This window comes from Coturnix japonica, chromosome 24, assembly GCF_001577835.2.
Source record: "Coturnix japonica isolate 7356 chromosome 24, Coturnix japonica 2.1, whole genome shotgun sequence".
NCBI lineage: Eukaryota > Metazoa > Chordata > Aves > Galliformes > Phasianidae > Coturnix > Coturnix japonica.
Window position 1 is genome coordinate 4,682,607 of NC_029539.1, and position 25,596 is coordinate 4,708,202.

At 57.7% G+C, this 25,596-nt stretch overlaps 3 protein-coding genes and 1 long non-coding RNA gene across 18 annotated transcripts; 2 read left to right on the forward strand and 2 right to left on the reverse strand.

The window, feature by feature from the left end:
- Nucleotides 1-540: 540 nt before the first annotated feature.
- On the reverse strand, nucleotides 541-8,555 carry TMPRSS13 (transmembrane serine protease 13). 6 transcript variants are annotated; one of them, XM_015884127.2, is made up of 14 exons: nucleotides 8,408-8,493; nucleotides 4,935-5,048; nucleotides 4,411-4,570; nucleotides 4,090-4,191; nucleotides 3,669-3,791; nucleotides 3,454-3,583; nucleotides 3,264-3,356; nucleotides 3,142-3,185; nucleotides 2,736-2,895; nucleotides 2,483-2,655; nucleotides 2,212-2,310; nucleotides 1,845-2,080; nucleotides 1,609-1,761; nucleotides 541-1,525 (listed from the first exon to the last, which is right to left on the reverse strand). In XM_015884127.2, exons 4-14 carry the CDS (start codon nucleotides 4,181-4,183, stop codon nucleotides 1,511-1,513), a joined length of 1,320 nt encoding a protein of 439 aa, XP_015739613.1. In that variant the 5' UTR covers nucleotides 4,184-4,191; nucleotides 4,411-4,570; nucleotides 4,935-5,048; nucleotides 8,408-8,493; the 3' UTR covers nucleotides 541-1,510. The 6 variants fall into 6 exon arrangements, with proteins under 6 accessions (XP_015739613.1, XP_015739612.1, XP_015739611.1 ...); XM_015884126.1 differs by lacking the exon at nucleotides 4,935-5,048 and having other exon boundaries at nucleotides 1,845-1,987; nucleotides 8,408-8,555; XM_015884125.1 differs by lacking the exon at nucleotides 4,935-5,048 and having other exon boundaries at nucleotides 8,408-8,555.
- A 27-nt stretch (nucleotides 8,556-8,582) lies between these two features.
- On the forward strand, nucleotides 8,583-14,675 carry IL10RA (interleukin 10 receptor subunit alpha). 2 transcript variants are annotated; one of them, XM_015884123.2, is made up of 8 exons: nucleotides 8,583-8,683; nucleotides 9,354-11,124; nucleotides 11,837-11,957; nucleotides 12,037-12,215; nucleotides 12,311-12,477; nucleotides 12,700-12,850; nucleotides 12,998-13,122; nucleotides 13,233-14,675. In XM_015884123.2, exons 2-8 carry the CDS (start codon nucleotides 11,064-11,066, stop codon nucleotides 14,088-14,090), a joined length of 1,662 nt encoding a protein of 553 aa, XP_015739609.1. In that variant the 5' UTR covers nucleotides 8,583-8,683; nucleotides 9,354-11,063; the 3' UTR covers nucleotides 14,091-14,675. The 2 variants fall into 2 exon arrangements, with proteins under 2 accessions (XP_015739609.1, XP_015739610.1); XM_015884124.2 differs by lacking the exon at nucleotides 8,583-8,683 and having other exon boundaries at nucleotides 9,114-9,478; nucleotides 9,636-11,124.
- Nucleotides 14,615-21,802, reverse strand: LOC116654370. 8 transcript variants are annotated; one of them, XR_004309575.1, is made up of 7 exons: nucleotides 21,528-21,802; nucleotides 20,363-20,576; nucleotides 18,682-18,749; nucleotides 18,303-18,448; nucleotides 16,710-17,123; nucleotides 16,374-16,575; nucleotides 14,615-16,166 (listed from the first exon to the last, which is right to left on the reverse strand). It is a non-coding gene; the product is annotated as an uncharacterized LOC116654370 (long non-coding RNA). The 8 variants fall into 8 exon arrangements; XR_004309573.1 differs by having other exon boundaries at nucleotides 16,710-16,743; nucleotides 17,007-17,123; nucleotides 18,303-18,749; XR_004309570.1 differs by having other exon boundaries at nucleotides 18,303-18,749; nucleotides 20,363-20,443.
- TMPRSS4 (transmembrane serine protease 4) lies at nucleotides 20,652-25,567 on the forward strand. Of its 2 annotated transcripts, XM_015884129.2 has the most exons (13): nucleotides 20,667-20,895; nucleotides 22,398-22,428; nucleotides 22,509-22,622; nucleotides 22,738-22,890; nucleotides 22,986-23,115; nucleotides 23,528-23,629; nucleotides 23,714-23,754; nucleotides 24,076-24,235; nucleotides 24,319-24,485; nucleotides 24,639-24,734; nucleotides 24,816-24,955; nucleotides 25,073-25,222; nucleotides 25,301-25,567. In XM_015884129.2, exons 1-13 carry the CDS (start codon nucleotides 20,893-20,895, stop codon nucleotides 25,310-25,312), a joined length of 1,299 nt encoding a protein of 432 aa, XP_015739615.1. In that variant the 5' UTR covers nucleotides 20,667-20,892; the 3' UTR covers nucleotides 25,313-25,567. The 2 variants fall into 2 exon arrangements, with proteins under 2 accessions (XP_032304968.1, XP_015739615.1); XM_032449077.1 differs by having other exon boundaries at nucleotides 20,652-20,895; nucleotides 24,639-24,955.
- Nucleotides 25,568-25,596: the final 29 nt, after the last annotated feature.

A 25,596-nucleotide genomic window follows, 5' to 3' on the forward strand; every position in this document is an offset into this window, starting at 1 on the left:
GTCTGAGGTTGATTTCTGCACACACACACACACAGACTGGAGCTGCTATCCTAAAATTCAATGGCCTTTTTCATACAGCACGTCCTGGGAAGTGAGGAGCAGCATCAAGGTGCCTGCAGCAGCATCTCAGCTCAGCTCTGTGGGTGCTGCCTGTACACAGCTGGAGAGAACAACGTCTAGAAGTGTCCTGAGCCTTCCTCATGCACAAACAGCCACAGGTTGCCCCGGTCCCACCAGCTGTGCTGTGGGTTAGGAGGCAGGCAGCCCAGCCCAGAGGAACCCTGTTTGCACAGCTGCATGTGCAGCAGTCAGGGAGCTCTGTGGGATGTGCTGCAGCACTGAGCCCGCTGCCTGGGGTCAGTCCAGGAAGGAGAGGCAGGGCTCTGGGAGGGATGCAGGGCAGCCCCAGTCTATTTCAGAGAGTGCTGCTGAGCCGTGGCTAAGAGCTTCAGCCCCCACAGCTGGGGTTGCTGTAGAAGCATCTGCTCATCCCATGGCTCCCAGCTCCTGGGGCTCAGCAGCTCCCAAAGAACCATCTGCACAGAGCACTACTGAAACGTTTATTGAGAAGAGTGTGGGGCAGCCAGGAGCACCAGGACCCCCTGCAGCTGGGGGTACAGCCTCAGCAGAACAGCAGCCTGCCTCCATCCAACATGCACACACCTCAACACATCTGCTCTGAGACATGGGCATCTGTGTGAGACAAAGAAACCTGGCACTGGCCACAGAGCTGAGAGATGCATGGGGCTAGAATGGGCCTGGGTGCTACTCTAGATCTTGCTCTGTCCTGAGTTTCAGCTGCTGCTGGTTTCTGTCACATGTGTCACAGCACAACCCTGCTGACCCCAGGAGCAGACCAGCCCTGCACTGCTGCCTACCCACTGCCCAGGGCAGGCAGGGAGATGAGAATAGCTGCACATAGTCCCAGCAGTGAGTACTTCCAGGGCATAGAAAAATAAATAAATGGATGTTTCTCTGCTGGGGAAGCACTTCATTAAAAAAGACACTTCCTAAATCCATATGCAAATGTGAGAGCAACCACCGTTCCTCCTCCCAGCAGGTGCTTCAGCTGCCCCATGGGGATCCCCTTTGCTCAGCTGTCCCCGCAGCGAGCAGAGGAAGGGGCTCACTCACCACAGGCACCTGCAACTTTCTGCTCCTGGCTTCCAGCTGCAGGGACGGGCAGCAGCCCCACACCTTCAGGCTGTGCCCCCATTCTAGGACATACGGTCCTGGTGCCTCTATTTGCAGGCCAAGGGCCACAGCTGAGACGGCAGCTCCAAGTGGGCACATCCAGCACAGGCTGAGCCCTGGGCAGAGACGTCTCCATGCTGTCAGCAGGACTGAGGTGCTCTGCAGGTGCTGCATTGTCACAATCCAGGCAGCTGCAGGTCCCCAGTTGCATGGGCAGCCCAGAGGAGAAGGGACAGCAGATGGTACCATTCCTTGATGGCAGGGGGAGTGAGGGGCCGGTGCCAGCTGCTGCTGCTGCACAGGTTCCAGCCTGGCTTCAGTTGTTCTCGCTCTGCAAGGGGTAGATAGCAGGGGTAGGTGTGAGGCACGGGGCCAGGTCGGACCCACTCCTCTCCCTCCACGCCCCAGCCTCACCTCCATTTTGCTGTAGATCCAGCTGAGGAGTTTTGTCACACGTGTATAAACCCCAGGCTTGTTCTTCTGGCCACATCCTGTCCCCCAGCTCGTCACACCAGCCACGTACCAGCGGCCGTTGTCCTCACACACCAGGGGTCCCCCGCTGTCCCCCTGACACGGAGGGTACAGAGTGGTGAGGAGAGCAAGCAGAGGCCATCCCTGTGTGTCCCCAGGCACAGCCCTGCCCCTCTCACCTGGCACGCATCCTTCCCCCCCTGCAGGTACCCAGCACACATCATGCGCGGGGTCAGGTAGCCCTCATACACCTTGTCGCTGTTGCAGATCTTGTAGTCGATGAGTTTGACCTCGGCCTCCCGCAGCTTTGGGGAGGTGTTATCTGCAAGGCAGGAGGAGCCGTCGGGCAGGGCCAGCCTCGGCCCCCCACTGTAGGAGGGAGCAAGCTGCTGCTTCTCGCACACCTTCTGCAGAGCTGCACGGGCAGGAGAGCGCCTGCTGTGTGTCAGCTCTGCAAGGCACGGCCCTCACACACCCCGCAGGAACGACATGCACGTGGGGTGTGCATGAGCTCCAGAGCAGCCGGCATCTCCCTCCCTCCCTCACCTTCATTCTCCCTGGTCTTCCCAAAGCCGGTGATGAAGCAGGACCTGCCGGTCTGGAAGCGCTGGCCGTGCATGGGGAGGCAGGCTGGGCGAATCTGAGCTGGATGAAAACCAGAGGAGAGAGGGATGAGTCACCCACCAGCACAACAACAGCACAGTCACCCGCCCTGCAGCCAGGGCCAAGTGTGGGCTGCGGGAAGCACTCCCCTCCACGCTGACCCCGTGGGGTCCCACAGCCCCCAGGACCACCCCCACCCACCCAGTCCTGCCACCTGAGAGCGTCAGCGGCCGGGAGAGCTTCATGAGAGCAATGTCATAGTCATCGTGGTCATCGCTGTAGTTGGAGTTGATGATGACCTGGGAGACAGGGATGCCCTCCATGGGCTGCTTGAGATCCGACACCCCGCCGTACACCTTCCAGTCATCCAGGATCTTCATGCTGTTCCTGGGCACGGGGGGAGGCAGTGAGGTGAGACACACAGCCATGCCCAGTGCTATGACTGCGGGTTGCAGAGCAGCACTCACATGAAGAAGCAGTGTGCGGCGGTGAGCACCCACTGCGCATCGATGATGGTACCACCGCAGATGTGGACGGGCCCGTACTGCACACTGACCTGCCAGGGCCATTTGCTCACCGAGGTTTCCTTCCCTCCAATGATTCGGCCTGAAATCCTCTGCCCACAGGCTGCAGGGGAGAGCAGAGGGCTGAGAGAGGGGGAGAGCCAACAGAATGGGCACAGCGTGTCCCCATCACCTCACCAGCAGTGCTCAGTGCAGCCTGCAACCTTCATTGCTTTGTATTACTCAGAATGTTCTGCTGGAGAACACCCTTTTTGCCCAACCCATCTTGAAGATGGGAAGAAAACCCTTCCAAGCATTTGCTTGGCCTTGCCTGCCCTTGTCCTCATGCCTTGTTGGACAGCCCGCTTACTTGTACACCGCAAGGAGACGAATTTCCCCGTCGGACACTGGGAGCTGTGGGAGAGAAGAGGGGGACACACATCAGCCCCAGCCCAACCCCCAGCTCTGGGCTGGCAGGGAGCTGCCTGCTACCTGTTGAGGCTCTGCTGGATGGTGTCCCGCTCATCTGCCACTGTGAGGCTCTTGCCAGAGATGTGTAGGGGGATGTATTCTGTCTGCGAGGCGCTGGGAGAGAGGAGGTGAGACAAAAGTGTTGGGTAAAGCCTCCCAAGGGTAGACCTGCAATGCAGGGGCAAAGATGAGGGCAGGAAGGAAGGATTACTTCTGGAAGCCCAGCTGCCGGCAGGTCTTTCTAGAGAAGGACTCATCCCAGGCGCTGCTGCACACCGGCAGCCACTGGCTCTCAGCGCTGGAGTAGACGTGGAGCAAGGACTGGTCGGAGCTGAACCGCACTGCGGGGATGGAGGAGGGTCAGCAGCACCCGGCGCTGCGGGGCTCCCCAGCCCGGACGGGGCGCTCCCGGCGCTGCTGTCTTACCGCAGCCCAGCTCGTCGCTCCTCTGGGAGCAATCCACCACGCCGTCACAACGCACGGGGTTGTCCTTGCAGGTCTCGGCGGGCTCCTTGTACACGATGCCAGTTTGCGACCGCCAGAACATAACTGGGGATAAGTGCGTGCTGCGGTGAGGCTGGGTCCGGAGAGCTGCCACGGACACTCCCCCCCGCCACCCACCCACCCACGTCTAGCAGCTTAGTTACAGGGTCAGGATCCCGAAGGGCCGTAAGGCAGCGCAGGGCTGGGGGCACCGAGCATCTCCGTGCGCCCTCCCGTCCACCAGATGTCAGGAAAACTCAGAAAATGGGAAGCGCACAGCTCTGCTCCGCCTTCCAGCCCTCCCCTGCAGGGTACCAGCCCGGCAGTTGTCCTCCCAGCCCCTTGACCCCCACCCGGCACTCACACAGCAGGATGAGGGCGACGATCAGCACGATGAGGACGGAGACGCAGAAGATGAGCGCGAGCCGCCGCTGGCTCATGCAGGCGGCTCTGAACATGGAGGATCCTGGCAGCGGGATGGGGGCTGAGTCAGGGGGAGCGCAGCCTCCTCGAGGCACCCAAACCCTGCCCCGGACTTCAGCATGTGCCGCTCTCCCCTCACACCCCCAGGGAATCCCACCCTTCTGCCAGCAGCGAGCACACGGATCTATTTTCTCCTTCCATCCCCTCTCCGGGAGAGACCACGAATGGGCTGAACCCAGGGCACAGACCACCGTCATCTTACGTGTGCTCTCACAGGCCGTGCACGGGACCGGGGCCGGGATGGAATCGGGGCTGTAGGGCTTAAAGCTGATGCCGAGGACGTTCTCCCGAGGCTGTGGGGGCCGGATGCTGAAGATGCTGCTGGCTGCGGAGGCATGGAGGGAGCTGGGCGATGCCGTGGTCTGTGAGCAGAGGGCTGTGTTACAGCAGTGGCCATCACCCGCTGCCCAATGCAAAGCTCTCAGCACCCCGCTGGCATGGCTGGAAACCACAAAGTTTTCCCCCTTTTGGAGGCTGCTGGCCACATGTCCAAACGGATGGCTTCCATCAGAGCCATCAGCCTGGTGTTTGGTATCGGGTCAGCCACACCATGGCCCAGTTCCACGGGGCTAGTGCCCCAATTTATGCATCTATCTTTAATTAGCCATTCGAAAAATACAGCGCAATTTCCAAGTGTTGTTTAGTAATACTTAATAATCAGTGTTTTCCAAGCCCTGAAACATCCTGCAGCCTGGAATGCTGTTCTGCAGTTATGTCACTCCTGACCTGTGAATTTGCAGAAGAATATGTATTTGTTTCCTTTCCTCCAGATACTCTCCCCCAGTGCTTCCCCAGCTTCAACAGCTCCACAAGCAAAGCCTCTCATTTGCCTTCAGAGATCTGCAAGGAAAATCGTTTCCTCTGCCATTGTCAGTTCATATGCAAAACCTCAAACGTCTTTGGCAATGAGAAGTGACCCTGTGCCTTCTGGAGGCTTCCCCCCCCCCCCCCCCTCCTGGTGCCTCCCTCAGCTTGCACTGTGCAAATGAAGCCATCCACCAACTACTGCCAGGCAGGATTTTGACTGCATCCCTAAGCACAGCTTTACCACCATCCCATAGAAGGGGTGTACAGAGGAGCCTGCACCCATTGGCAGCACAGCACTCGCCTCCAGGGGACCGCTGAGCCCATCATGAGCTGGGATTTAGCACATCCCTTCACAGCCTGCAGCTGCTGGGATCACATTTCTCCATCACTTGGAGCATCCTGGTACAGGACACAGCTTGGGGACAGCACGGTGCTGGCAGGGCTCTGGGCACTGCCACCACACTGCCCCTTCCACCTGGATTCTCCCTGCCCTCGTGCTTCCTGTTGGGAGCCCAGGGCCCTAATGAGCACATCAGGATCCTGCTCAGGCTCATGCTTTGTAAATACGGCTGTGCCCTTTCATGCAATGCAGCGTTGTCACTTCCTGGGCATTATCCCCTGAGTCACACACCTGGTGTGGCCACGCACAGGGTCTGCCATGAGTTGGGAACCCCATGTGGGGGGAAAGCAACTCTAGTGCAACCCCTTCTGAGCCCAGGCACAGCACCCAGGGCAGCACAGGCACTCAGCACAGCACTGCTGAGCCACCTCCCACCCCACAGCATCTCCCACCACTGCCCTGACCCACAGTGGATGCTTAAGACTCTTCCCAGGCAGTTCCTCCCGTACAAAGATGAAGCTCTGCTAAATGCCAGTGCCAGTTGTATAATCTGGGTATCTGCAAGCTATCACCACATCTGCTGCCTCTCTTCAAACCCATCCTGCAGGGAGAGGAATGTTTCACTTATCAGATCAGCTAAGGCCAAACATCAGGGTAGCACAGCAGAACAGCCCTGCTCCAGGCATGCTAAAGCATCTCCAGCTCTGTCCTACAAACACCTCACACAAACATCTATACACACTGCAGGTTAAAAATTGCTCTTACTATTGCTTTGCAGGAAGCACGTGGCCTTTCTTCTATTGTTGGACTATTAGTTACCCAGTTCCTCGAAAGTCTAAAGTCCAAACCTTGTTTTAAGCTCTATCACAGGAGCTTACCAAGCCTTTATCACGGAGCCCAGCAACCAGCACAACTAGTTACTGTTGGGTGACCACTGAAGCAGAGAGCAAACAGCAGCAGCCTTACAGGGATGGTATTTCAGCCAGGAGCTACAACTCGTGGCCACAAAGCCTTAACTCATCCTCTGTCAGCTTTAGAACAGAAGTCAGACTCACAGCACTGACTCTCTCACACATGTGGCTGTGGTTTTGAGCCATTTTTCTGTTGTCCTCTCCACAAATGTTCCACCTGCTGTGAGAGCATTTAGCACTGCTGTGGGTCTAAGACTAGAAGTCATGCAAGCAAGCGGGGATCAGTGACTTCTTGGGCATGGGCAAAGCCTGAACCACATGGAGCAGAGCCCATGGCTGACTCTGTTTGCACAGCCAACACCTTCATCCTTCTCAGCTCAACATCACATCTTTGGGCATCCCATTCCCTCCGCATTACAGCCCAGACCCCAGGCACTGACCTCCAGCTCAAGGCTCTGCCTGTGATGACACGGCCAAATCCACACCAGGACGTCACAAATCCCAGGGAAAAGGCACCGTGGGGCTGGGCTGGATCCAGGTGGGATGGGAAGGGAAGCGAGAGCAATCGCCGGCAGTTTCGGAGTGGGAGGGAGAGCAGAAGCCAGCTGGCACCTGCAGTGTTGCAACAGGAGCCGAGTCCCAGCAGCACCTCAGAGGAGCAGGAGGAGCAGCAGCCACCAAATCAAAGCACTGAGAGGGGCTGGAGGCAGCCTGCTTTAACCAGGCAGCAGGAGCTGCTCAGGCAAGAGATCATCTTTCTCAGCTGAGCTCACTGCTGTTGCACAGGGAATCGTCTTTCACCTGTCAGCCGTGTCCTGTGCCAGGCCAGCTCTGAGAGCTGACAATGAGGACATTGTCCCCATGCCCCTGGGGTGAGCCCTCCTGAGCCTGCAGGTGCCTGCAATCCCTGTGCAGCCCCACGTTCCCATGCAGTGCTGGCCCAGATCTGAGTCCCTGGCTCAGCCCAGCTACAGGGAGCTGGATGCTGTACAGGGGACATGCATAGGGAAGTGAAAATCCTTAAGCATGCAAGGGACATTTTGCAAGCATGGGGTGACAAGCCATTGAGTCAGCCCCATCAGGACAGGGCCAAGTTGCCATATACCAAAGTGAGGAGCCCTTCAGGCAGAGATCAGAAATTGGTGCAGGGGGTGAGTAAGCGCTGCTCAGCCCATTCCAGAGATGGGCAAACTGAGGCACGGACTGGTGAAGTGAGGGTGGTACCTGGGATGGCCCATATCATCCAAGCAACATCCAGGTGACCCAGCGGGGATACCCAGTGCTGGATAATATTCTCCATATGCATCCAGCCCCGCTGTCACCATGGTGCTCCTGCCTGCTTTGGGTTAGCTGGGATCACACAGCACAGCAGCTCTAGAGCTGAGCAAGCAGAGCTCGGGGCCTTGCAAAAAAGGACAGGGCTGCAGGCAGCCCCGTATGGAAACCAGCTCAGACCCAGGCTGCCTTGGGGGCACCTTCACCTCCAGTACCGCGTCCTCTCCAGCCCCATCCCTGCAGCCCTGCAGACATCACAGCGCAGCTCAATGCAATAATTACTGCTTCTTCCGGGAGAGCTGAGCCCCGTGACAGCTGGGGATGTTTTGCTCATGACGGGATGCTCACTGCACCCTGGGGAGGCCCAACAACAGACAGAGAGCTGGCCCTGAGCAAACCAGCCCCTAACTAATGGGGGAAAATACCAAGAAAGTGGATCAGGGAGGACTGTTGGGGCCACCTGCATGCTGCTGGTGCTACCAGCATGATGGGGCCAGCAGAGCGTGGCTCCCGCAGGTGTTCTAGCATCCTGCCATGCTCAGCAGCCTGCCCTCAGCTGGCCTCCTTCCTTGCACACCCACCAGAGCCACAGATCCCTCAAACATGGATAAGCAGTGGGGCTGAGAGGCCCTGACAGCCCCTTCTGAGAGCACAGGGCTGGAAGATGCTGCTGACACTCAGCCTCCCCGCCCCACATCCCCATGGCAGAGCTTCCCGGTCCTTCCCCCACTAGTAACCACTGCCCAGGGAGCAGGGAGGCAGAAAGCAGCCCTAAAACACCCAAAGTGAGAGACTCACACAGGCCTCAAAGCAAACGCCCAGCATCCCAGCCAGCTCCAGATCCCAAGTTGTTGCCCATGCCTTACCGGAGAGGTTTTCCCTTCCATGGGCCGCTGTGGGGCTGGGCTGGGATCACAGCTCCGGCACAGCCATTCCCTGCTGCGGAGCGAGGTCAGGTCCGTGGGGACGGGGCAGGATCTGTTTGGTGAGCGGGTTTGTACGTCAGTGCCAGCGAGGAGGAAACCAGTCGGACCTGCTGCCCAGCTCCACTGCTGCCTGTTTCCCAACCACTGCAGGCACAGCGTGCAAAACACCTGCTCTGCGCCCTGGGAGGAACGTGGCTGTGGATAAAGACTGGTGAGGTGAGGGCTTGCTATGGGGTGAGTGGGTGCCAGCTGGGCAGCCAGGCACTGGGGCTGCCAACAGCTCCTTACTGCAGCTTGATCACCTGCAATTCTGTCCTGGGTGGGGATGGCAGGGGATGTACACCCCAGCAACAATGTGTGGGGTCAGAGTGTTCAAAGAGTCACAACACCTCATTGGAAGGGGTGTGAAATGTCATCTTTGTTCTTGGAGATGGCAGGGACTAGCTAGGCCATCTCAGCTTGTGGGGTGCCAAGCCTAAAGCCCTCCTCATTGCACTGCCCCAAGCTGGGGTGAGGAAACTCCATCCCTCCACCTGCCCAGGGCTGCCTATCTGACCCCCCCCCCATGTTCCTCCAGCAAGGCCCGGCTGGAGCAGACCTTTTCCTGCATCCTGCCTGTCAGGTCCGCTTTCAACACAAACTTCCCAATGGGTGATGTTCATTTCCAGGCTTTCTGAGCCCACCCTGGCACGCAGCACCATCCTCTCCTGGTTTGCGCTCACAGAACTGAGAGCATTTTGTTCCTTTCTGCAGCTGCCCTGTGCTATGCCCTGCAGGGTGTGAAGCAGAAGGAGCAGCGCTGCCCTCAGTGCCCCGGCTCTGACACCTTTGAGCTGCAGCTCTGCAGCTCCAGGAATGATGCCTTGCTGGAACTCACTCTCTGTAGGTGGCTCTGTAGAAAGAGTAGGAGCGGAGCTGGGGCACCTGCTGCTCCCAATGCTGTGGATGCCCTCTCAAGGAACAGCTTCTGGAGAAAACCTGCGGTGCTGCTCTGACTCAGGTGCTTTCCAGGTTGGTAAAAACACTATGTAGAGTTTAGTCAATTGTTTTGAAGATGAAAAGGAAACTTCAGCAGTGCTCTCAAGTGTCAATTTGACCCATGAACTCAAAACCTCTCCACCCAGCACTGCAAGAGATGAAAGAGTTCTTCTCTCTGGTTTTATCACAGTGCTCTGGTGGCCACCAGCACTCAGACTGCAGAGCTCAGCTGTGGTTTCCCCAAGATGCTTTGAGATGAAGGTAGGGGAGCAGTCACAACTGAGAAGTGTTTTGGAGGGGATAGAAAAGCAATGGCAGGAGGAGCATCCTCAGCAGCACCCACATATGCCAGGTCTGCGCCCTATGGTGCTGTCCCTAACACAGCACCTGGCAGTGCTGAGCTGGCTGCACCTCCTGAGGCCTTCAGAATGAACCTCCAGCAGCAGTCCTTTCTCCTCAGCCTCTTTTGTTTTCCTCTAATTTACCAGCCACGTGACGGGCCGCAGTGTGTGTATTTTCCAGCAGGTTACCTCCTTCCTCATTTCTGGTCCTGCTGCTTTTGTTTTTTTGTTTCTTTACATGAAACACGGGCTGTGTGTGAGGGGCTGCACCTCATCTCAGCATTTCCAAATCCTGCCCCTGCCAGCTGTGACTCATGGGCTGACAGCAGGGTGACAGGGCACCAGCTGCTGCCCAGGAAAACAAAGCTTAGCTGGGCACAGCCATGGAGCAGAGCTGCTGCCACCTCCCTGCTGAGATCTGGGTACCCCTGTGTGCTGCAGGATGCCCATGTTCTGTGCTCTGTGAGCCAAGGCTGCTCTGAGGCTTTGTGGTGTCCAGATGCTCTCGGTTTCTCTTGTACTTTTAATGTATGACCTTTCCATCAGCTCCCCAACGGGAAATTCCTCTTCTCGAGACAAATCACACTTCATCACACGGGTTTGCACAGCCTCCAGGAAAGCCTTCAAGCTCTCCTGTAGTCCAGCCTGCAAAGAGAATGCAAAGCCAGCTCAGCCCTGGCCTTGAGGCCATTGTCACCACCAGGCAGGGTATGGCCCTGGGGCCCATGGCTCACTCCAGAGCTGAGCTCTGTCCCTTATATTGCCAGACTACCCTTATGCATTGGGGTGTGGGGAAGGGAGGGAGCAATAGACCTGGTCTGTGTGACCAGACAGGACCTGCATGGTGTGGGACATTGACCCTGGGGGTACTGTGGGACTGCTGCTGCACTCAGTGATGCCCCTGTGATGTGTTGTCAAGGTGCTACTGCGCTGTGCTTTGTAAATCTAATTGCACAGGGAGGCAGACACGTGACGTGTTCCTATTTTCACTTTCTTGCAAATATACCGTTTCTTTGGAAAAGCCCCCATTGCTCCCGCCTGGGGCTGCAGGCAGGAAATGCCCAACCTTGCGCAGAGAGCTGAGCGCTGCTGAGTGGGTGGACAGCAAAAAAAAAAGTGGAAGTCACAGCACAGCTACTTTCCTCCCACTGCGCTAACTCCTCCGAGACGTCACTGAGCCAGCCAACCTCCGGGGGGAAAACAAGTGCTCACAGCCCGCCCGGCTCAGTGCGCACCCGGCTCTCCAACCCAGCACCTGCAGAGGATGCGCTGCAGCCATGGCCCTCTGCGCTGCCCTGCCCCTGTGTGTAGCTCTGCTGCTCACTCAACCAGCACACGGTAAGTGCCCCATTCCCCTTCCATGGGGGCTGCTTCTTGGGGCTGCTTCTCATCCCCATCCTGAGCCCACAGCAACAGGGACTGAGGCTGGGAAGGTGGGGAAGGGGGGGATGAGCAGCACATGGGGATGTTGTGGTGGGGTCCTGTGGCTTCCAAGTGCTTTTGGAACAGCAGCCCCTCATCCTTTTCATCCCTATCTGTGAACCTAAAGCCTTCTGAGCACTCAGACCCTTTTGAGCATTGCTCACCACAATGCATTCAGTTAGTGCACACTCTGCGGGCAGCTCAGCTCCGGGGCTTGGTGTTCACTGGCTGACAGTGGTGTTGGGGGGAGCGAGCACAGAGAGGGTGGCAGATGTTATCGATTGGTGTTTTGCTGCCAGGTAACAGTACTGAAATTCAGGCAGGAGGTGTGAAAAAGTCTATTTTTTTTTCCCCAGCAATTAGGTGAGCAAAACAGGAAGACTGAATCCAAACAGAGAGCTTACTAGCAGTCAGCAGCACTCGGGGGCGCAGACACAAGGGGGAGGAAAGCAGTGAGGTGCTCTTGGCTGGGCTCCCTCTGTGGGAGAGAGGAAGGGAAACAGAATGAGTAAATGCTGGAACCTGGGATTGTTCTGGGGAAATCCCTGCGCCAGGACTTTGGGGCCAGCAGAGCACCCATGGCCATGGCCCTTTTTGGGAGCCCACAGCTGATGGCATCATCCTGCAGGTGAGCTACGGTTAAAGCCCACACGCGTGCGCTTCGTGGCGGAGATGGTTTACCACCTGCTGCAGTGGGAGCCAGGCCGTGATGCTCCCAGCGACGTCCGCTACGACGTGGAGCACAAAGTGTGAGTACGGTGCCCAGGGGGTGCAGTAGGGACAGCCAGGCCCTCAGCACTGTGCTCACCCTGGTTGCTTCCCTGGTAGCTATGGCACTAACAGTCCATGGACTGCTGTCCCAAACTGCATGAAGATCCACGAGCACAGCTGTGACCTCACCTACTACACCCTGGATCCCTCCCTGCGCTACTACGCCCGGGTGCGAGCTGTGCTTGGAAACCACACATCTGACTGGAAAAGGACCAATGCCTTCTCCCCAAAGGAAGGTAGGTCAGCACCCAACCCCATCCTTGGCTGCCCTAAAGCCCTCAGAGTTGCATGAGGACCTTCCAACATGCTCCTGAACATCCCCTTTCTGCAGCCAGCCTGCGCCTGTCTGGCCAGAGCCTGACTGTGATGGACAACAGCATCCACGTGCAGCTGCAGCTGCTGCTCCGGGCAGGGAACCGCACTGTGAAGTACGATGACATCCAGAAGCACGCCAGGCGGTACCGGGTGTTCATCCGGCGGGCATGGGACAACCAGACGGTGAGCATCAGTCCTACACCCAAGTTAACACTGAGCCAGATATTGCAGATATGTCCCTGTGCTGCTTACTGTAGTGGGTCCTCTAGTTCACAGAGGGATGTTGGGTCTGGCTGTTGCCAGCAGCTCTGCTAAGCACCCAGAGGCTTTCTCTAGGGGATGGAGGAGGAGGGAGCAGAACCTTAGGACCAGCTCTTGGGTACCAGCTGTGCTCTTTCATTGCAGTATGAAGTGTGGGAGACTGCCCCAGAATTCGACATTCACAACCTCTTCTGGAACACTGAATACTGCATCAGTGTGGAGCCTGATGTGGCCAGCCGGAACATCCCTGCCACGCGCACTGCTGAGCAGTGTGTCACCATTGGCCACAGAGACAGTAAGGATGGAGTGGGGCTGGGGGGACCTTGTGGGACCTGGTCAGCTCCCAGCCCTGGTGGGAGCTGCGCCTGTTGTGGGGTCTCCACACAATCTGTGCCATGGGATTTGCACTTCCCAGCTCACCTGGGCATGTCTTCTCTTGCAGGAAGTGCAGAACTCATCCCCATCACTGTCAGCTCCTTCGCCATCGTCTTCTTCCTTCTGGGCATCCTTGGGGCTCTGCTGGTCTGCATGTATCTAAAGAAACCCATGAGGCCACCATCCGTCCTGGTAAGGCAGCGGGCACACAGTGCCCTTTGTGGCTGCTGCAAGGGATGGGAGAGGCAAGCCACGAGTGTTAATGAAGCAGGGCTGACTCCTGTCTTTTCTGTTCCTCCCAGAAGTCCATAATAAAGCAGAGCTCGCTCTGGGTGGATCAGGAGGCCTCATCCTTGGGGAGCACGGATGCAGTGCAGCAGCTGTTCCTGTGCCAGAAAGAGCCCCAGCACCACGGTGCCCCCAGCACCATGGGCACAGACCAGCCACCAACAGAAAAGAGTGGCTTGCTGCCAGCATGGCCCAAGGAGCAGGCAGTGGGGAGCAGGGACAGCAGCTGCACCAGCACAGACAGCGGCATCTGCATGCATTCTTCCTCCTCATCTTCATCTTCATCTTCATCCTCCTCCTCTGAGCTGAGCCACTCCGAGAACCGTGGCTACAAGCAGCAGCTGCCTGTTGGTGATGACAGTGGTGTGAGCTTGGAGAGCCCTGCTGGGAGCCTCATGGAAGCTACACACGGAGCAAAGCCTGACTTCTGCCCTGCCACAGAGCAGGACAGCCCACAGGAGGTGGAGTTCCGTGGGTACCTGCAGCAGTCCAAGGGCACGGTGGAGCTGAGGCAGGGACAAGCTGATGTGGGGACACTCTGGGCCTGTGCAGGAGCCCCTTGGGGCTCAGCTGGCACCGACATTGTGCTGGATATGGACTGCATGGAGCTGCCAGTGGCCAAAGGATACCTGAAGCAGTCCTCCCCTGAGTGTCTCTGCAGCCACACACCAGTCCTGGCTGCCCCAGGGTCTCCTATGCTGACCTATGGGGCTCCCCTGGCCTCCAAGGTCCCCCTCGATCTGGGCATCTTTGACACTGACCTGCTGGGGACGCTGCCGCTCATCTCCAGCCTCAGCTCCAATGAGTGGCTCACGGTGCAAACCAACTCGCTGAGCATACTCAGCAGGGACAGCAAGGACAGCCGCCTGTGAGCCCCCCTGTGACCCTGACACCACTACCTCTCACCACTGCCCCTCAGGAGCAGCCACTGGATAAGCTACCACCGACCCCTGAATGTCAGAGCATCGACCTGAGCACAGCCTTGGCAGACTTACCCTGGAGCCACTGGCATTGCCACAGCTGGGGCAGCTTCCCACCAAGCCCAGCACTCTAGTGACGCTAATGGACATGGGGACAGGCTGTGCTGGACCAAGACCAAGGATATGCACCAGCCCCATGGCACAGCACACAGCCCCTGGGTTTGGACTCACTTTGCCACACTTCCATTCCCCACTTTCCCCTCCTGCAGGTGAGCAGCACGTGGTTGATGCCACCCGAACCTTTCACAACATCGATACCGAAAGTGCAGCACAGCACCACGTCAGCTTTCTCTATGCAGCTGTGGGGACCTCCCACCCTGCTGGCTGCCCTCTAAAACAGCCAGGGACTCCCTCAGCCCTACTGAGCCTGCAGCCCCACACCAGTGAGCTCAGAACAATGGTCGATGTTCTACCACTTCATGTACAGATACTATTTATTCTATTTAATTTGTAAATACAGAACGGGATGAAGCATCATTTCTTCGCTCCGCTCGTCATTTCTCCTCATCTAAGGCTGGGTTGTGATTTCTGTTCTCAAATACAGGCATTCACCCACAGCATACAACAACACTGTGGGGTTCAGATGCGCTTTGCAGCCCCCGCGGGTGCCCCCATCCCTCCTCCTTCCACTTCCACATTCTTTTTTCCTTGAAGTTGGGGTTTTTTTGCTCGCTTTCCCCCCCCCCCCCTTTCTCTTTCTCTCTCTCTCTCTCATTTTGGGGGTTGGACTTCCTCTGAAAGTCAGAGTCATCAGAAAGAAGCGTGAGGTTTCTGCGCTCCTGACGTCAAGCTCTGTGGCCATCCCCGGGGCTGTGCCGGGTGCTGCCGGTTCCCACTCACCGTGGGAGGCTCCAGCAGGCAGCAGCTGTGGCTCAGGGACACCACATTCCCCCCTCCCCTCTCCTTTCATTGAAACAGATGGCTTTGCAAGAAAACCACACGCTTTGGCTTCTAAAGCGGAGAGCACGGACAGCCCCTTTGGCTCGGGGGAACTACAGGCGCTCACATTTTCCTTGGTGAAGTCACAGCTCAACACGCTGAGGATGTTCCACTTCCATTCCTTCTGCAAAGCTCTCTTTCCTCCCCCTCCCTCTCCATGCAGTGTGTAGCATCACATCTCTTACTCTGGGAGCCAGAGGCAGGACTGCTCCTTTAAAGACCCTTTCCTCCCCAGCTCCAATACCTGAATGCATTTCCAGTGATGCTCCAACATTTCCAATGCATTTCCAACAAATCCCCATCGACAGAGCCCCGTGCCCGGGGGTGTGAAGCATTGAGGGGATGGAGGCAGCAGAAGGCAGCCCAGGGAAGGGAAGAGCCACACTGGGCACAGTGCTGTCCCATACAGCTCAGCCCCATGGGGACCTGTCCTGCTGTGCCCAATGGCCCAGCACTGAGCTGCTGAGACCCACACCAGAAAGCCAGTGGGGATTTCTGCAGTGTTCTCTTGCACAGTCAGTACAGACTGGAGAAATTTCCATATTGGCACAGTTCCTTGAATAAGGGAAGTCTGATGTGTTCTCATTTCCTTACAGCGTTTTCCCCTCTTGCACAGTCAGCCATCCATTTCTGTGGCTCCTTGCCACACTTTTGGGCTGGTTCCTCATGCTCCTGCCCCAAGGTCTGCTGGGCAAACTGGAGTCCTAAGCACTGGGATGTCAGATCAGTGGGGAACGTAGGATTCCTTTGCTCTGCATGGTGGGTGCTTGGGATGAAGCAGTTCCCTTTTTCCTGCGCTTCAAGAGGAGGCTGAGCCCATGCCCAGCAGCAGCTCTCTTCCAGCCCTGCCCAAGGCCAAGGGGGGCAGAGAAGGAAACGCAGGAGCAGAGAGAGAATGGAGAAGCTCGATATAAAACAGAAACAGCACTGCTCCAAATTTGGTAGAAATCCTGCGTATCTGGGGGTGTTATTTAAAGAACCCAGAATAGACAAATTTCCCCATGGCCAGCTTTGTTCTGTCTGTGGTTGCTGGAGGGGGGAAGAGGGAGCAGGGAGAAGCTGTTAGTGCCATGCACTGTTACGTAGCTCTGCTGTGTGTCTGCTGTATATTCCATTCCCTCCTCCCTCACTGCTTTGGAGAGGGACTTTTAGAGGAAAATCCTTGGGACTATCCCAGGGAAAGCCACAGTCAGAGCCACAAGAAGGGAAGAAAGCCCTATGGTGCAGCACACTCACCACCACAGGAAGGCCCCGTGCATGATGCTCCAGGCTTTGCAGGACCTCCATGAGGCTGGGACCCCATGCACAAGGATCAGGACCATGCTCTGCTGCTCACAGCCCCTGCTCATGGAAGCGCACGTAGCCGCTCCCTGCCTGGCTCACGGAGGCACTGATGCTGAACGGAGGTGCCAGCTCCACTGCCACTGACCTCAGCCTGCTGCTGGAAGGGGAGGGGTGTCAGGGGGGTGTTGAGCCCTTGGGCATCTGGGAGAGACCCTCACCCTGCCCATGGGTTAGGGGCTGGCGAGGGTCTGTAGCACAGTGCAGAGGGAACCTGTGTGACTAACTCACCGGCCAGAGTAGAGGTTGAAGATGAAGTCAGGCCCTGGGAGGAGAAGGAGGGAAGGAGAGGCTGTCAGAGGGCCCCGTGGTGCCTGCAGAGGTCTGTGAGGTGGCACAGGGAAGGGACAGGACAACCACCTGGATGACCAGCAGCACTGGGACATCTCTGTGCATTCCCCCTGAGCACCTCCAGCCACCCTACATGCTGATTTTGGGGACCAGCAAATGCCATTCGTGCTCCCAACGTTCTTCCTTTATCCCCTCCCTGCCCTGCAGCTGCTTGTCCCCTGCTCTGCCCATACTCACGGCACCAGCCCCAGCCCTGCTGGTAGCAGACGAAAATGGCGTAGCCAAAAATGATCAGGATCAGCAAGGCCAGCCCAATGCCCAAGATTAACCCGAACACACTGATGAGACCTTGTCCTGCAAAGCAGAAGGAGAAGGGGCTCTGCAGACAAATACCTCGAGAGGTTTGAGATTATGAGCATCACCTGGAGTATCACACAGTGGTTGTGTGCGTGCCCCCATGCTGTGCCATCCCTCTGCTCCACTACGCCCAGCCTTGGGAGTGCAGGTAGCTTGCAGCAGCCCATGCACGGACACATAGTTCCCTCTAGAGGATGCAGGCGTCAGGGCAAGAGACGTGCAGAGCCATGTAGAGCCATGCAGAGCCATGTAGAGCCATGCAGAGCCATGTAGAGCCATGCAGAGCCATGTAGAGCCGTGCAGAGCCATTCAGAGCTGTGCAAAGTGGACCCCTTTTTATTTTACTCCCATTACCCCTTGTCCTCTCGCTGCACCCCCTGATAGAGTCTCTCCCTGTCTTTCCTGCGGATGCAGGTCCCAATAGGGAAGGTGTTCCCTGACCTTTATGCTGCCAACCAGCCCCACCGGGCCCTCGGAGCAGGCAGGCACAGCACAGGGACTGAGGGCAGGTACCGTCACACAGACAGGCATTGCGCCTTGCAGCATCAAGAATGAGCCAGCGGAAAGGGATGACCTAAGAGCAGCTAAATTTAGACAGATGCCGGTGGGGTGAGAACATTTCCCCTGTGGTCACTGTGTTTACATAATGCACAACGTCCCAGATCATCCCACAGACCTGCAGCACTTGCCGTACCTGATGGCACACGACAAACAGCCGGGGAGCAGCAGAGCATCACACCATCAGCTCTGGGATCATAGTGTGGATGGAGAGGACCAGCCCGGGCTCCCAGCAATGCTGGGGAATGGGGGTGTAATGCTCCTTCTGCTGGGCCAGGGGGGAGCTGGGAGCCACAGGACCCCGCAATGTGCGGGCAGGCAGCGTGCTGCTCAGTGACTCACTGAGAGTGGTGCAATCGCTTCCCTGAACCAGCTGGCTGCTGAAACTGCCCTGTCCCCATGCCTGCTGCTGGAGGGTGTGCTCGCTGCCCCTCTGCATTCCCAGCCTCTGCCCTCTGTGTATGCAAGGTGTTCCCTGCACAGCAGCTAAGCAGAAACCAGGCCCAAGTCCCATCCCCAAAGAGAGCAGATAAGAAACTCCCCCCCACACACACCCCATTTGTGCTGTAAAACATCTCCACCTCTGCTTGATATGGGGGGGAAATGCCAACATCTTACCTGTCTCAGGGTCCATCTCCCTGTGCCTGCTGCCCTCCTGCAGGAGCTGCTCACGGCTGGCTGGGCTGGGAGCAACTCCCAGAGCCTGGTGTGTCCTGTATGTCCCCTGCTTGCCCAGTGACACCGCTCCTCATCCGCTGGCTAGACTGGTTCCCAGTGGAGAAAGCAGAGAACCCTGGCAGAAATCACCCTCATGCCCCAGCCTGACCTCCCCTCCCTGGGCTGGGCAATGCAGTTGGCTCTGCCTTCCCACTGCGGGCAGGAGCCAGCCCCAGCAGAGGCTGAGCTCATGGCACTGGGAACCCAGGGGGATAGGGATGCCCCAGGGACATGGGTGCCCAGTGCAAGGTGCACAGGTGCTCATCCCCAAGCACTATACCTCAACAGCTCTGCCCTCCCAGCTGTCTCCTCCTGGCAGGGTCCCACTCAATCAAGGCTTGGGGATACCTGCAAGGATAGGAGTACAGGGCAGCTCTGGTGCAGCACAATTAACATCTGTGTTTGGCAACCTTATCAAAGCCAAACTGAGCTGCAGAGCCAGGTCGGAACCACTGAACACTTGCAAGAAGGAGCAGGAAAGCAGCCGCTGTGACTGCAGGTGGGAGACAGCAAGCAGGGACATCAGTTAACAGCCCAGAAAGTGAGCAGCCAGGGGGGAACCCTGCAATGGGAAACACACAGGGCAGGAGCTGAGCCCTAAACATCCCCTTCTGGAGTGAGTTCTCCAGCACCAGGACCACGAGGTGATGGCCAGGACAGAGGACCAAGGGAAGGGCTGGAGGAAGAGGCAGCAGGGACTGACTGCTGCAGCCCTGCATGCTGTTGGCCACTCAGAGCCTCATGCTGCCCTGCCTGGCCCCTGTCTGACCCCAGACAGAGCCACGTCACACCAGGGCCATGCATGGAAGAGGTCAGGGAAGGGCAGCTGGGGTAGCAAAGCAGCCACAGTCCAGGAAGCAAAGCCCTGCAGGCGTACGGGGCTGTGACATAACATTTCCAAACCTCTGCTTCTTCCTCAAAGCCTTTGATTAACCTCAAAAGAGGAAGAGCCACTCCCTGCAGTGCCACCTCCTGCTCTGCCCCACCAACACTCACGGCCGGTGCTGGGCACTGGGAGCTCCGGGAGGCAGCACTGTTAGGGGTCCTCCCTGTTGGGTTGCAGGGCTGCAGTTGCCCACAGGGGGCTGAGTTTGGTCCAGAGCCCCTGTGCCATCCCTCACCCGTTTCCTGAGCTGTTTTTCCTTTTAAGCCACAGTTTGGTTCCTGACACTGGACAGGATGTGCCGGAGAACTCACTCCATCAAGCTGTATCTTATCATCAGTGAACACCAGGGAGCGTGGAAGCAGCATCTGTATTGCTGCCCATCCAGAGCAGTCTCAGGACTCTGGCACAGGGAAAGGACACATCCCTGGCTGTGAGCTGCAGGGATGCCATGCTCTGCAGGCTCCCACTGACACTGTGCTCACAGCTGGCAGCAGCTCTCACCCCAGCTGTTGGGAAAGCTCAATTACAGAAAGAGGAGAGGTAATTAGCTGCTCACAAATCCTGCACACCCACCACTTCCAGCATGAGTCTATGTGACTTTCTAGCCAGGAGCTGTGCAAGCTGAACACTCCCTGACCCCAGCCTCGAGGCAGCCAGAGAAGCTCCTGCAGCCCAAAGCTGAGCAATGTCTTGCATTTTATAAACACCTTTTAAAGGGGGACTGCAGGAACCCCTTTGCCCACAGCACTGCCAGCCCTGTCCTGAGCAACAGCAGCACATCCATCCAGCACAGCATCTCCACCAAGCAATGTGGTTTGCAGGGATGCATGCCCATCCTCCAGCATGCATCCATTGCAGGGAGTTTGGGGGCCATGTGCTGCAGCCATCTGCTGGGTCTCAACCAGCACAGGACACTGAGCTGCTGCTGCCCTGCATGTCACCTCCCAGCAAAGGTGCCACTTCCTCCCTGCATGGTGGTGCTGCAGGCACACACTGAGTGACCCCAAGGACAGGGACATGTGCTGGCCCCATAACCTCACGTATAAACTCTTCTTTCCTTTCCTCCTCCACCTACCAGTATGTCTGTTTGAAAACAACCCAGCGCAATGCGGAAGGGATGGGCGACGAGCGGGAAGGCTGTGGTTCCTCTCATCATCTATAGAGGAGCATGAAAAAATCCTGCTCTGTCAGTCAGCTCGCTCCTGATAAAGTGATTCTGTGACAGTGGCTCCGCAGGTGAGTCACCCATCGGCAGAACCCCAGGGAGATTAGTGCAGGTGATGGTGCTGCTGATAGACCGGTGTTATATTACAATACAAATCATAATTCCTGTTTCACAACTCCCCTTGTGGGTTTTAGGGAGTGCTGGGGCGGTCCTGCCCCAGTGTGAGGACGGCACGGGGCAGAGCAGCACAGCACAGCACAGCACAGCACAGCACAGCACAGCACAGCACAGCACAGCACAGCACAGCACAGCACAGGGTGGTGGGAGCAGCGCGGGGCCGTGGGAGCGACGTGGGGCAGAGGGTGCCCACGGCCTCCCCGTGCCTGGGATTTTCGCTGGGTTTCTGCAGGCAGAAGACCCCCCCAAGGAGCTGGAGGAACATGGTGAGTGCTCTGCTCCCCAGCCCTCCCCTGAGCTATCGCTGTTCCCCTGGACAGCTCAATGCTGTTTGCTGCAGGGGGGTTTAGCGAGCAAAGTTGTGGCCATCTACTCCCAGGCTGGTCCTATCCTGGACCAAAAGCTTTCCTTGGCTGAGCAGCCATTCATGGCCCAACAAAAGCCCCCAGCAGCACTGGGATGGGGAGCTGAGCCCCAGCACAGGATCAATGGCTGCATGCACATGGGTTGGATTCCCTGCAGCCAAGGAGGGCTTGGGATACAGCCTTTAACACAGGCTGAAGCTCAGTTTTGAACTGGAGCATCCCACCTCCAGGAGCTGTGGCACAGGCTCCCAGCACAGCCCATGAACTACGCCCAGGCAACAATCGAGGGCAGGCCGGCCATAGCTGCGTTCATGTTTTACCAGACAATAAGGCATGGGAGCACAATTAGTTACGGTAGCAATGGGTTCCCAAGGAAATTATGTGCCTACATTCCATGCAGGAGCTGGCACGGCTCTGGCTTTGAATTTAACCAGTGAAGCTCTTGCTTTTAGGCTTTGAGAGCAAGCAAAGACAGCCTCTGGGGGAGCTCCCATTTAATATCCCTTACCTGGGTGCCAGAAGTCCACCCTTACCTGTTGAGGTGGGGTCCAGAAGTAGCAGCTGTGGAAACACTCTCAGGGCTGAAGGGCATTAGGATGAAATGTAACCGTGCTGCTCCCACAGCACCCAGAAGGCAAGAGCGAGGTTCTGAAGCACCAGCTCTAGGGCAGCAGCTGCAAGCAGGGCAGGAACTGTGTCTGCCTGAGCCCACCCAGCTGGTCCCCCTACCAGCTCCTAGAGGAACAGAGTCCTGAAAGACCCAGGCAGGATCAGTGCTGTGCTCATTGCTTGCCCCAGCACTGTTGCCACGTCTCCTAGCAGCAGCACAGCTCTCCCTGCCTACCTGAGAGCACTTGTTCCCATGGGCTGGGCTGGTTTCCCCAGCCCTGCAGAGTGCAACAGCTGTGCCATTTCAGGCTTTGCTCTGGGCCAGCCAGAGGCCATCGCCTACTGCAACATGCCTGTGTGGCACAGCCCAGCAGGCACGCTCATTTCTTGGTGCACCAGGAGGCATTTGTTTCAAAAAAACTGAAGTTTGAAGCCTCTGTTGCATTAGGATCATAAATGCTTGGCATGAACAGCCCGTTACTGGAACCGTATTGATGTCCTGAGGAACACTGCAGCTGCTTGCTCTGGTGATGCTGCGCTGGGATAAGGCAGGTTCTCACTCAGGGTCTCTCCAGCAGCAGTTTTCCAGCTAACCCTGCTGTACACAGGGCAGGCTCTGTGCCCACCCAGCACAGCGGTCCTCATTTCACTGGGCTGCCCTGGGCACTGTCAGCTTGGAACTCAGTGAGGCAACCATCACAGGGCAAGCTGGCCATGCTGCTACTGACCCCACCGTGCACCAGCAGCACTTTGCTCTTGCAGCTCACTGCCTGCTTTTCCTTTCCACTTTACAGGACCCAGCCTCCGAGCGGCTGAATGATGAAGGTAATGCACATGGGGCTGGGGGTGCCATGGGGGCAGCCAGGTGGGGGTGGCACTGCCAGTCTCCCTGCTCTGTGTTGCAGAACCCGGCATGAGACCCAAAGCCTCAGAGGCACAGCCCTCCTGGAAGCGGATCGGCATCGCCATCCTGGTGATTGTGCTCGTCCTCGCCTGCCTGGCTGCGGTTGGGCTCCTGGGTGCGGCTCCTGCTCTGTTCTGTGCCTGCTCCTGCCCATTGCTTGGCTGGGAGTGGTTGTGCTACCACCATCCTGAGCCCCCAGCCCCAAGCTGAGCTCCCCGCTTCCCCCCCAGTCAAGGTTTACCTGGACCACCACTACTTCATCTGCAAGCAGCCCCTGAAGCTGGTACCGCTGAGGCAGGTTTGCAATGGGGAGGCAGATTGCCTGCACGGTGAGGATGAGGTCAGCTGTCCCCAGCAGGTCCCGGAGGGGCCAGAGGCTGCCGGTGAGTGCTGGGCACCCCATGGAGCCCCATGATGCAGCATAGCCCCTGCCCAGTGAGGTGACCCAGGGCAATGGTGACCCTGTCCCTTCCTGCAGCTCGCCTGTCCAAGGACAGATCGATCCTGCAGGTGCAGAATAGGAACACTGGATCCTGGCACTGCGTCTGTTCTGACCACTTCAGCCCAGCATTGGCAAAAGCAGCTTGTGAGGAAATGGGCTACAGCAGGTACAGGGCTTCTTTCCCCACACCTCACTCACTTTGATCTCTCACTCTCCCCTAAAAGCCTCTCTGAGTGGGCTGTTGTGTACATATCCAGCACTCAGAGCCCTGCACTAATGGGTTCAGCCCATCCCCAGCACACAGAGCACTCGGTGTGCCCATGGAGCCTGGCAGCTCCCCAGGCAATCCCAGTGCTGTGTCCCTGCTATGCCCAGCTCCCAAATCTCTTTCCCTATCCCTCCACCCTTTCTCATCTTTCCTGGGGGATCCAGGAGCTCTTGCTCCCTCTCCATCTCAGCTCTATGGGTGAACATTTGGGACCTGCTCCTAAATCTTCAGAGCGGGATAACCCCTTAGTCTAAGTCCCAACCCAAATCCAACCCCTGGCCATGCCCTGACTCGTGTCCATCTCTTCCAGCACCCCAACCTTCTACGCAGTGGATGCGGGTCCAGGACAGCCCCTGCCTCCCCGTGAGCTGATGCTGAGCAACGGCCGCCTACAGCTTCCCGAGCCAGGCAGGTGAGTGCCACCCATGGGAGCACTGCTGGTGCTGAGCTGGAGCCGCTCCTGTGCAGGTCACAGCCCTTCTCCTCCCTCTTCTAGGAAGTGCCTTTCTGGATCGGTTGTTTCACTCCTTTGTTCCAGTAAGTATGGGGACAGCTCTGTGCCTTACGGGCTTCGTGCTGCTCCCTGCACAGCCCTGTGCGCCCAGCTCTGGCCCTGGGTGGGTTCACTTCTGCTGATGAATTACTCTGATTAAACAAACCTGGCGGTGGGATGGAGAGCAAAACACGGGGGTGAACAGATTCAGGCAAGCCTGGGAACGATGCGCAAACAGAGAACAAAAGGGGGTGTGCCCAGTGTGCCACCGAGGGGTGACACAGCAGCGTGGAGAGGGGTGAGGCCGTGGCAGCCTCCATCCCAGATCCCTTCCCGAGCTCACATCGTGCTGTGCTCCGGTGAAGGCTGCGGGGAGAGCGTGAGGACACCGCGTGTGCTGGGAGGGCGACCTGCAGCCATCGAGACGTGGCCGTGGCAGGTCAGCCTGCGTTACCGCGGGGAGCACATCTGCGGCGGCAGCATCATCGATCCCCTCTGGATCCTCACCGCTGCACACTGCTTCAGGTGAGCCGGGGCTGGAGTGTGCCCTAAATGAGCAGCACATGGGCAGATGGGAGGGGTGGGAGCTGTAACGTGTCCGTGCACAGGAACAACCCCATCATACCCAGCTGGCGCGTGAAGGCCGGCTCCGATGTCCTCTCTGGCCCTGCCACCCTTGCCATAGAGAAGGTCTTCCTGCCCGAGGGGACGTCCACATCTCCCAGTAACGATGACATCGCGCTGGTGAAGCTGCAGGTCCCTCTGCATATGTCAGGTGAGACATGGTGCACCCCAGCACCTTGCACCTGGGATCCCAGGCTCTCATACACAGGGATGGAAGCACCGACTGCCTGGGCTGTGCTGGCTGCACATGGTGCTTGGGGTGCTCAGCAGCACCTCCTGCACTTCACTGTGTCTCACCCTGCAGACAGCATCAAGCCCATCTGCCTGCCCTACTTCGATGAGAACCTGGAGCCAGGCACCCCCCTGTGGGTGATAGGATGGGGCTACACACAGGAGAATGGTGAGTGGGACATTGTGAGCTCCCTACCCTGTTGGGGCTGCTTGGGGACACCTCCAGATGTCCACATTTTGTTGCGTGCAGGCAAATTGTCAGAGACCCTGCAGCAGGCGGAGGTGAGGCTGATCGACATGCAGAGCTGCAACCTGGAGGCGTACCACGGCAAGGTGACACAGAAGATGCTGTGTGCTGGGCTGCCCGAGGGAGGGGTGGACACCTGCCAGGTGAGGGGCTGCTTCTGGATGCCCACTGGGATGCCCAGACCTGAGCTGGGCAGGTTGTTCTATGGTACAGCCCCATGGAGGTGATGCGTGTTCACAGCCAGCATTGCTCTTTGGCAGGGGGACAGCGGAGGGCCCCTGCTGTATTCAAACAGGCACTGGCAGGTGGTTGGTATCGTCAGCTGGGGCTTTGGCTGCGGCACCCCCAGCACTCCCGGTGTCTACACCAGTGTCAGAGCCTACCTCAACTGGATCTACACCGTCCGCAGGGTCAGTGGCCTTTGCACCTTATGGTCACTGCTCCGCTGTGGCTTCCCTTCACCATTCCTCTCCTCTCTCCCCTTGCAGTCGGAGCTCTGAGACCTGCCAGGACACTGGTGCTGTGCCAGGGGCCTGACGAGGAGGCAAAGGGCAGCTCAGGCAGCGGCCACAGCCTCGGAATGCACCCAGCCTGAACTCCCTTCCGGATGGAGATTAATTTATTGCCCTGTGCTGATCCTGCTGTGTCAGGGTCTATGCTGCTCTTTGCTCATTACTGTTTTACAGAGATAAACGATGTTTGTGCTTTAGTGTATCGCCTTTAAAATAAAGTATTTGTGGGTTTTTTTCCACGCAGCCTCTGAAGGTTCCATCTGTCCCTCCTG

Coding starts and splice junctions, on each gene's coding strand:
- TMPRSS4 (XM_032449077.1), top strand. Junction 23,630..23,713: donor CAGCTTCCCGAGCCAGGCAG/GTGAGTGCCACC, acceptor TCCCTCTTCTAG/GAAGTGCCTTTCTGGATCGG. Junction 24,486..24,638: donor GGTCCCTCTGCATATGTCAG/GTGAGACATGGT, acceptor CTCACCCTGCAG/ACAGCATCAAGCCCATCTGC.
- IL10RA (XM_015884123.2), top strand. CDS start 11,064: ATGGCCCTCTGCGCTGCCCTGCCCCTGTGTGTAGCTCTGCTGCTCACT. Junction 11,125..11,836: donor GCTCACTCAACCAGCACACG/GTAAGTGCCCCA, acceptor ATCATCCTGCAG/GTGAGCTACGGTTAAAGCCC. Junction 11,958..12,036: donor TACGACGTGGAGCACAAAGT/GTGAGTACGGTG, acceptor CTTCCCTGGTAG/CTATGGCACTAACAGTCCAT.
- TMPRSS13 (XM_032449076.1), bottom strand. CDS start 8,428: ATGGAAGGGAAAACCTCTCCG. Junction 3,584..3,668: donor GAGCGACGAGCTGGGCTGCG/GTAAGACAGCAG, acceptor CCATCCCCGCAG/TGCGGTTCAGCTCCGACCAG. Junction 2,311..2,482: donor CCGGCCGCTGACGCTCTCAG/GTGGCAGGACTG, acceptor GTTTTCATCCAG/CTCAGATTCGCCCAGCCTGC.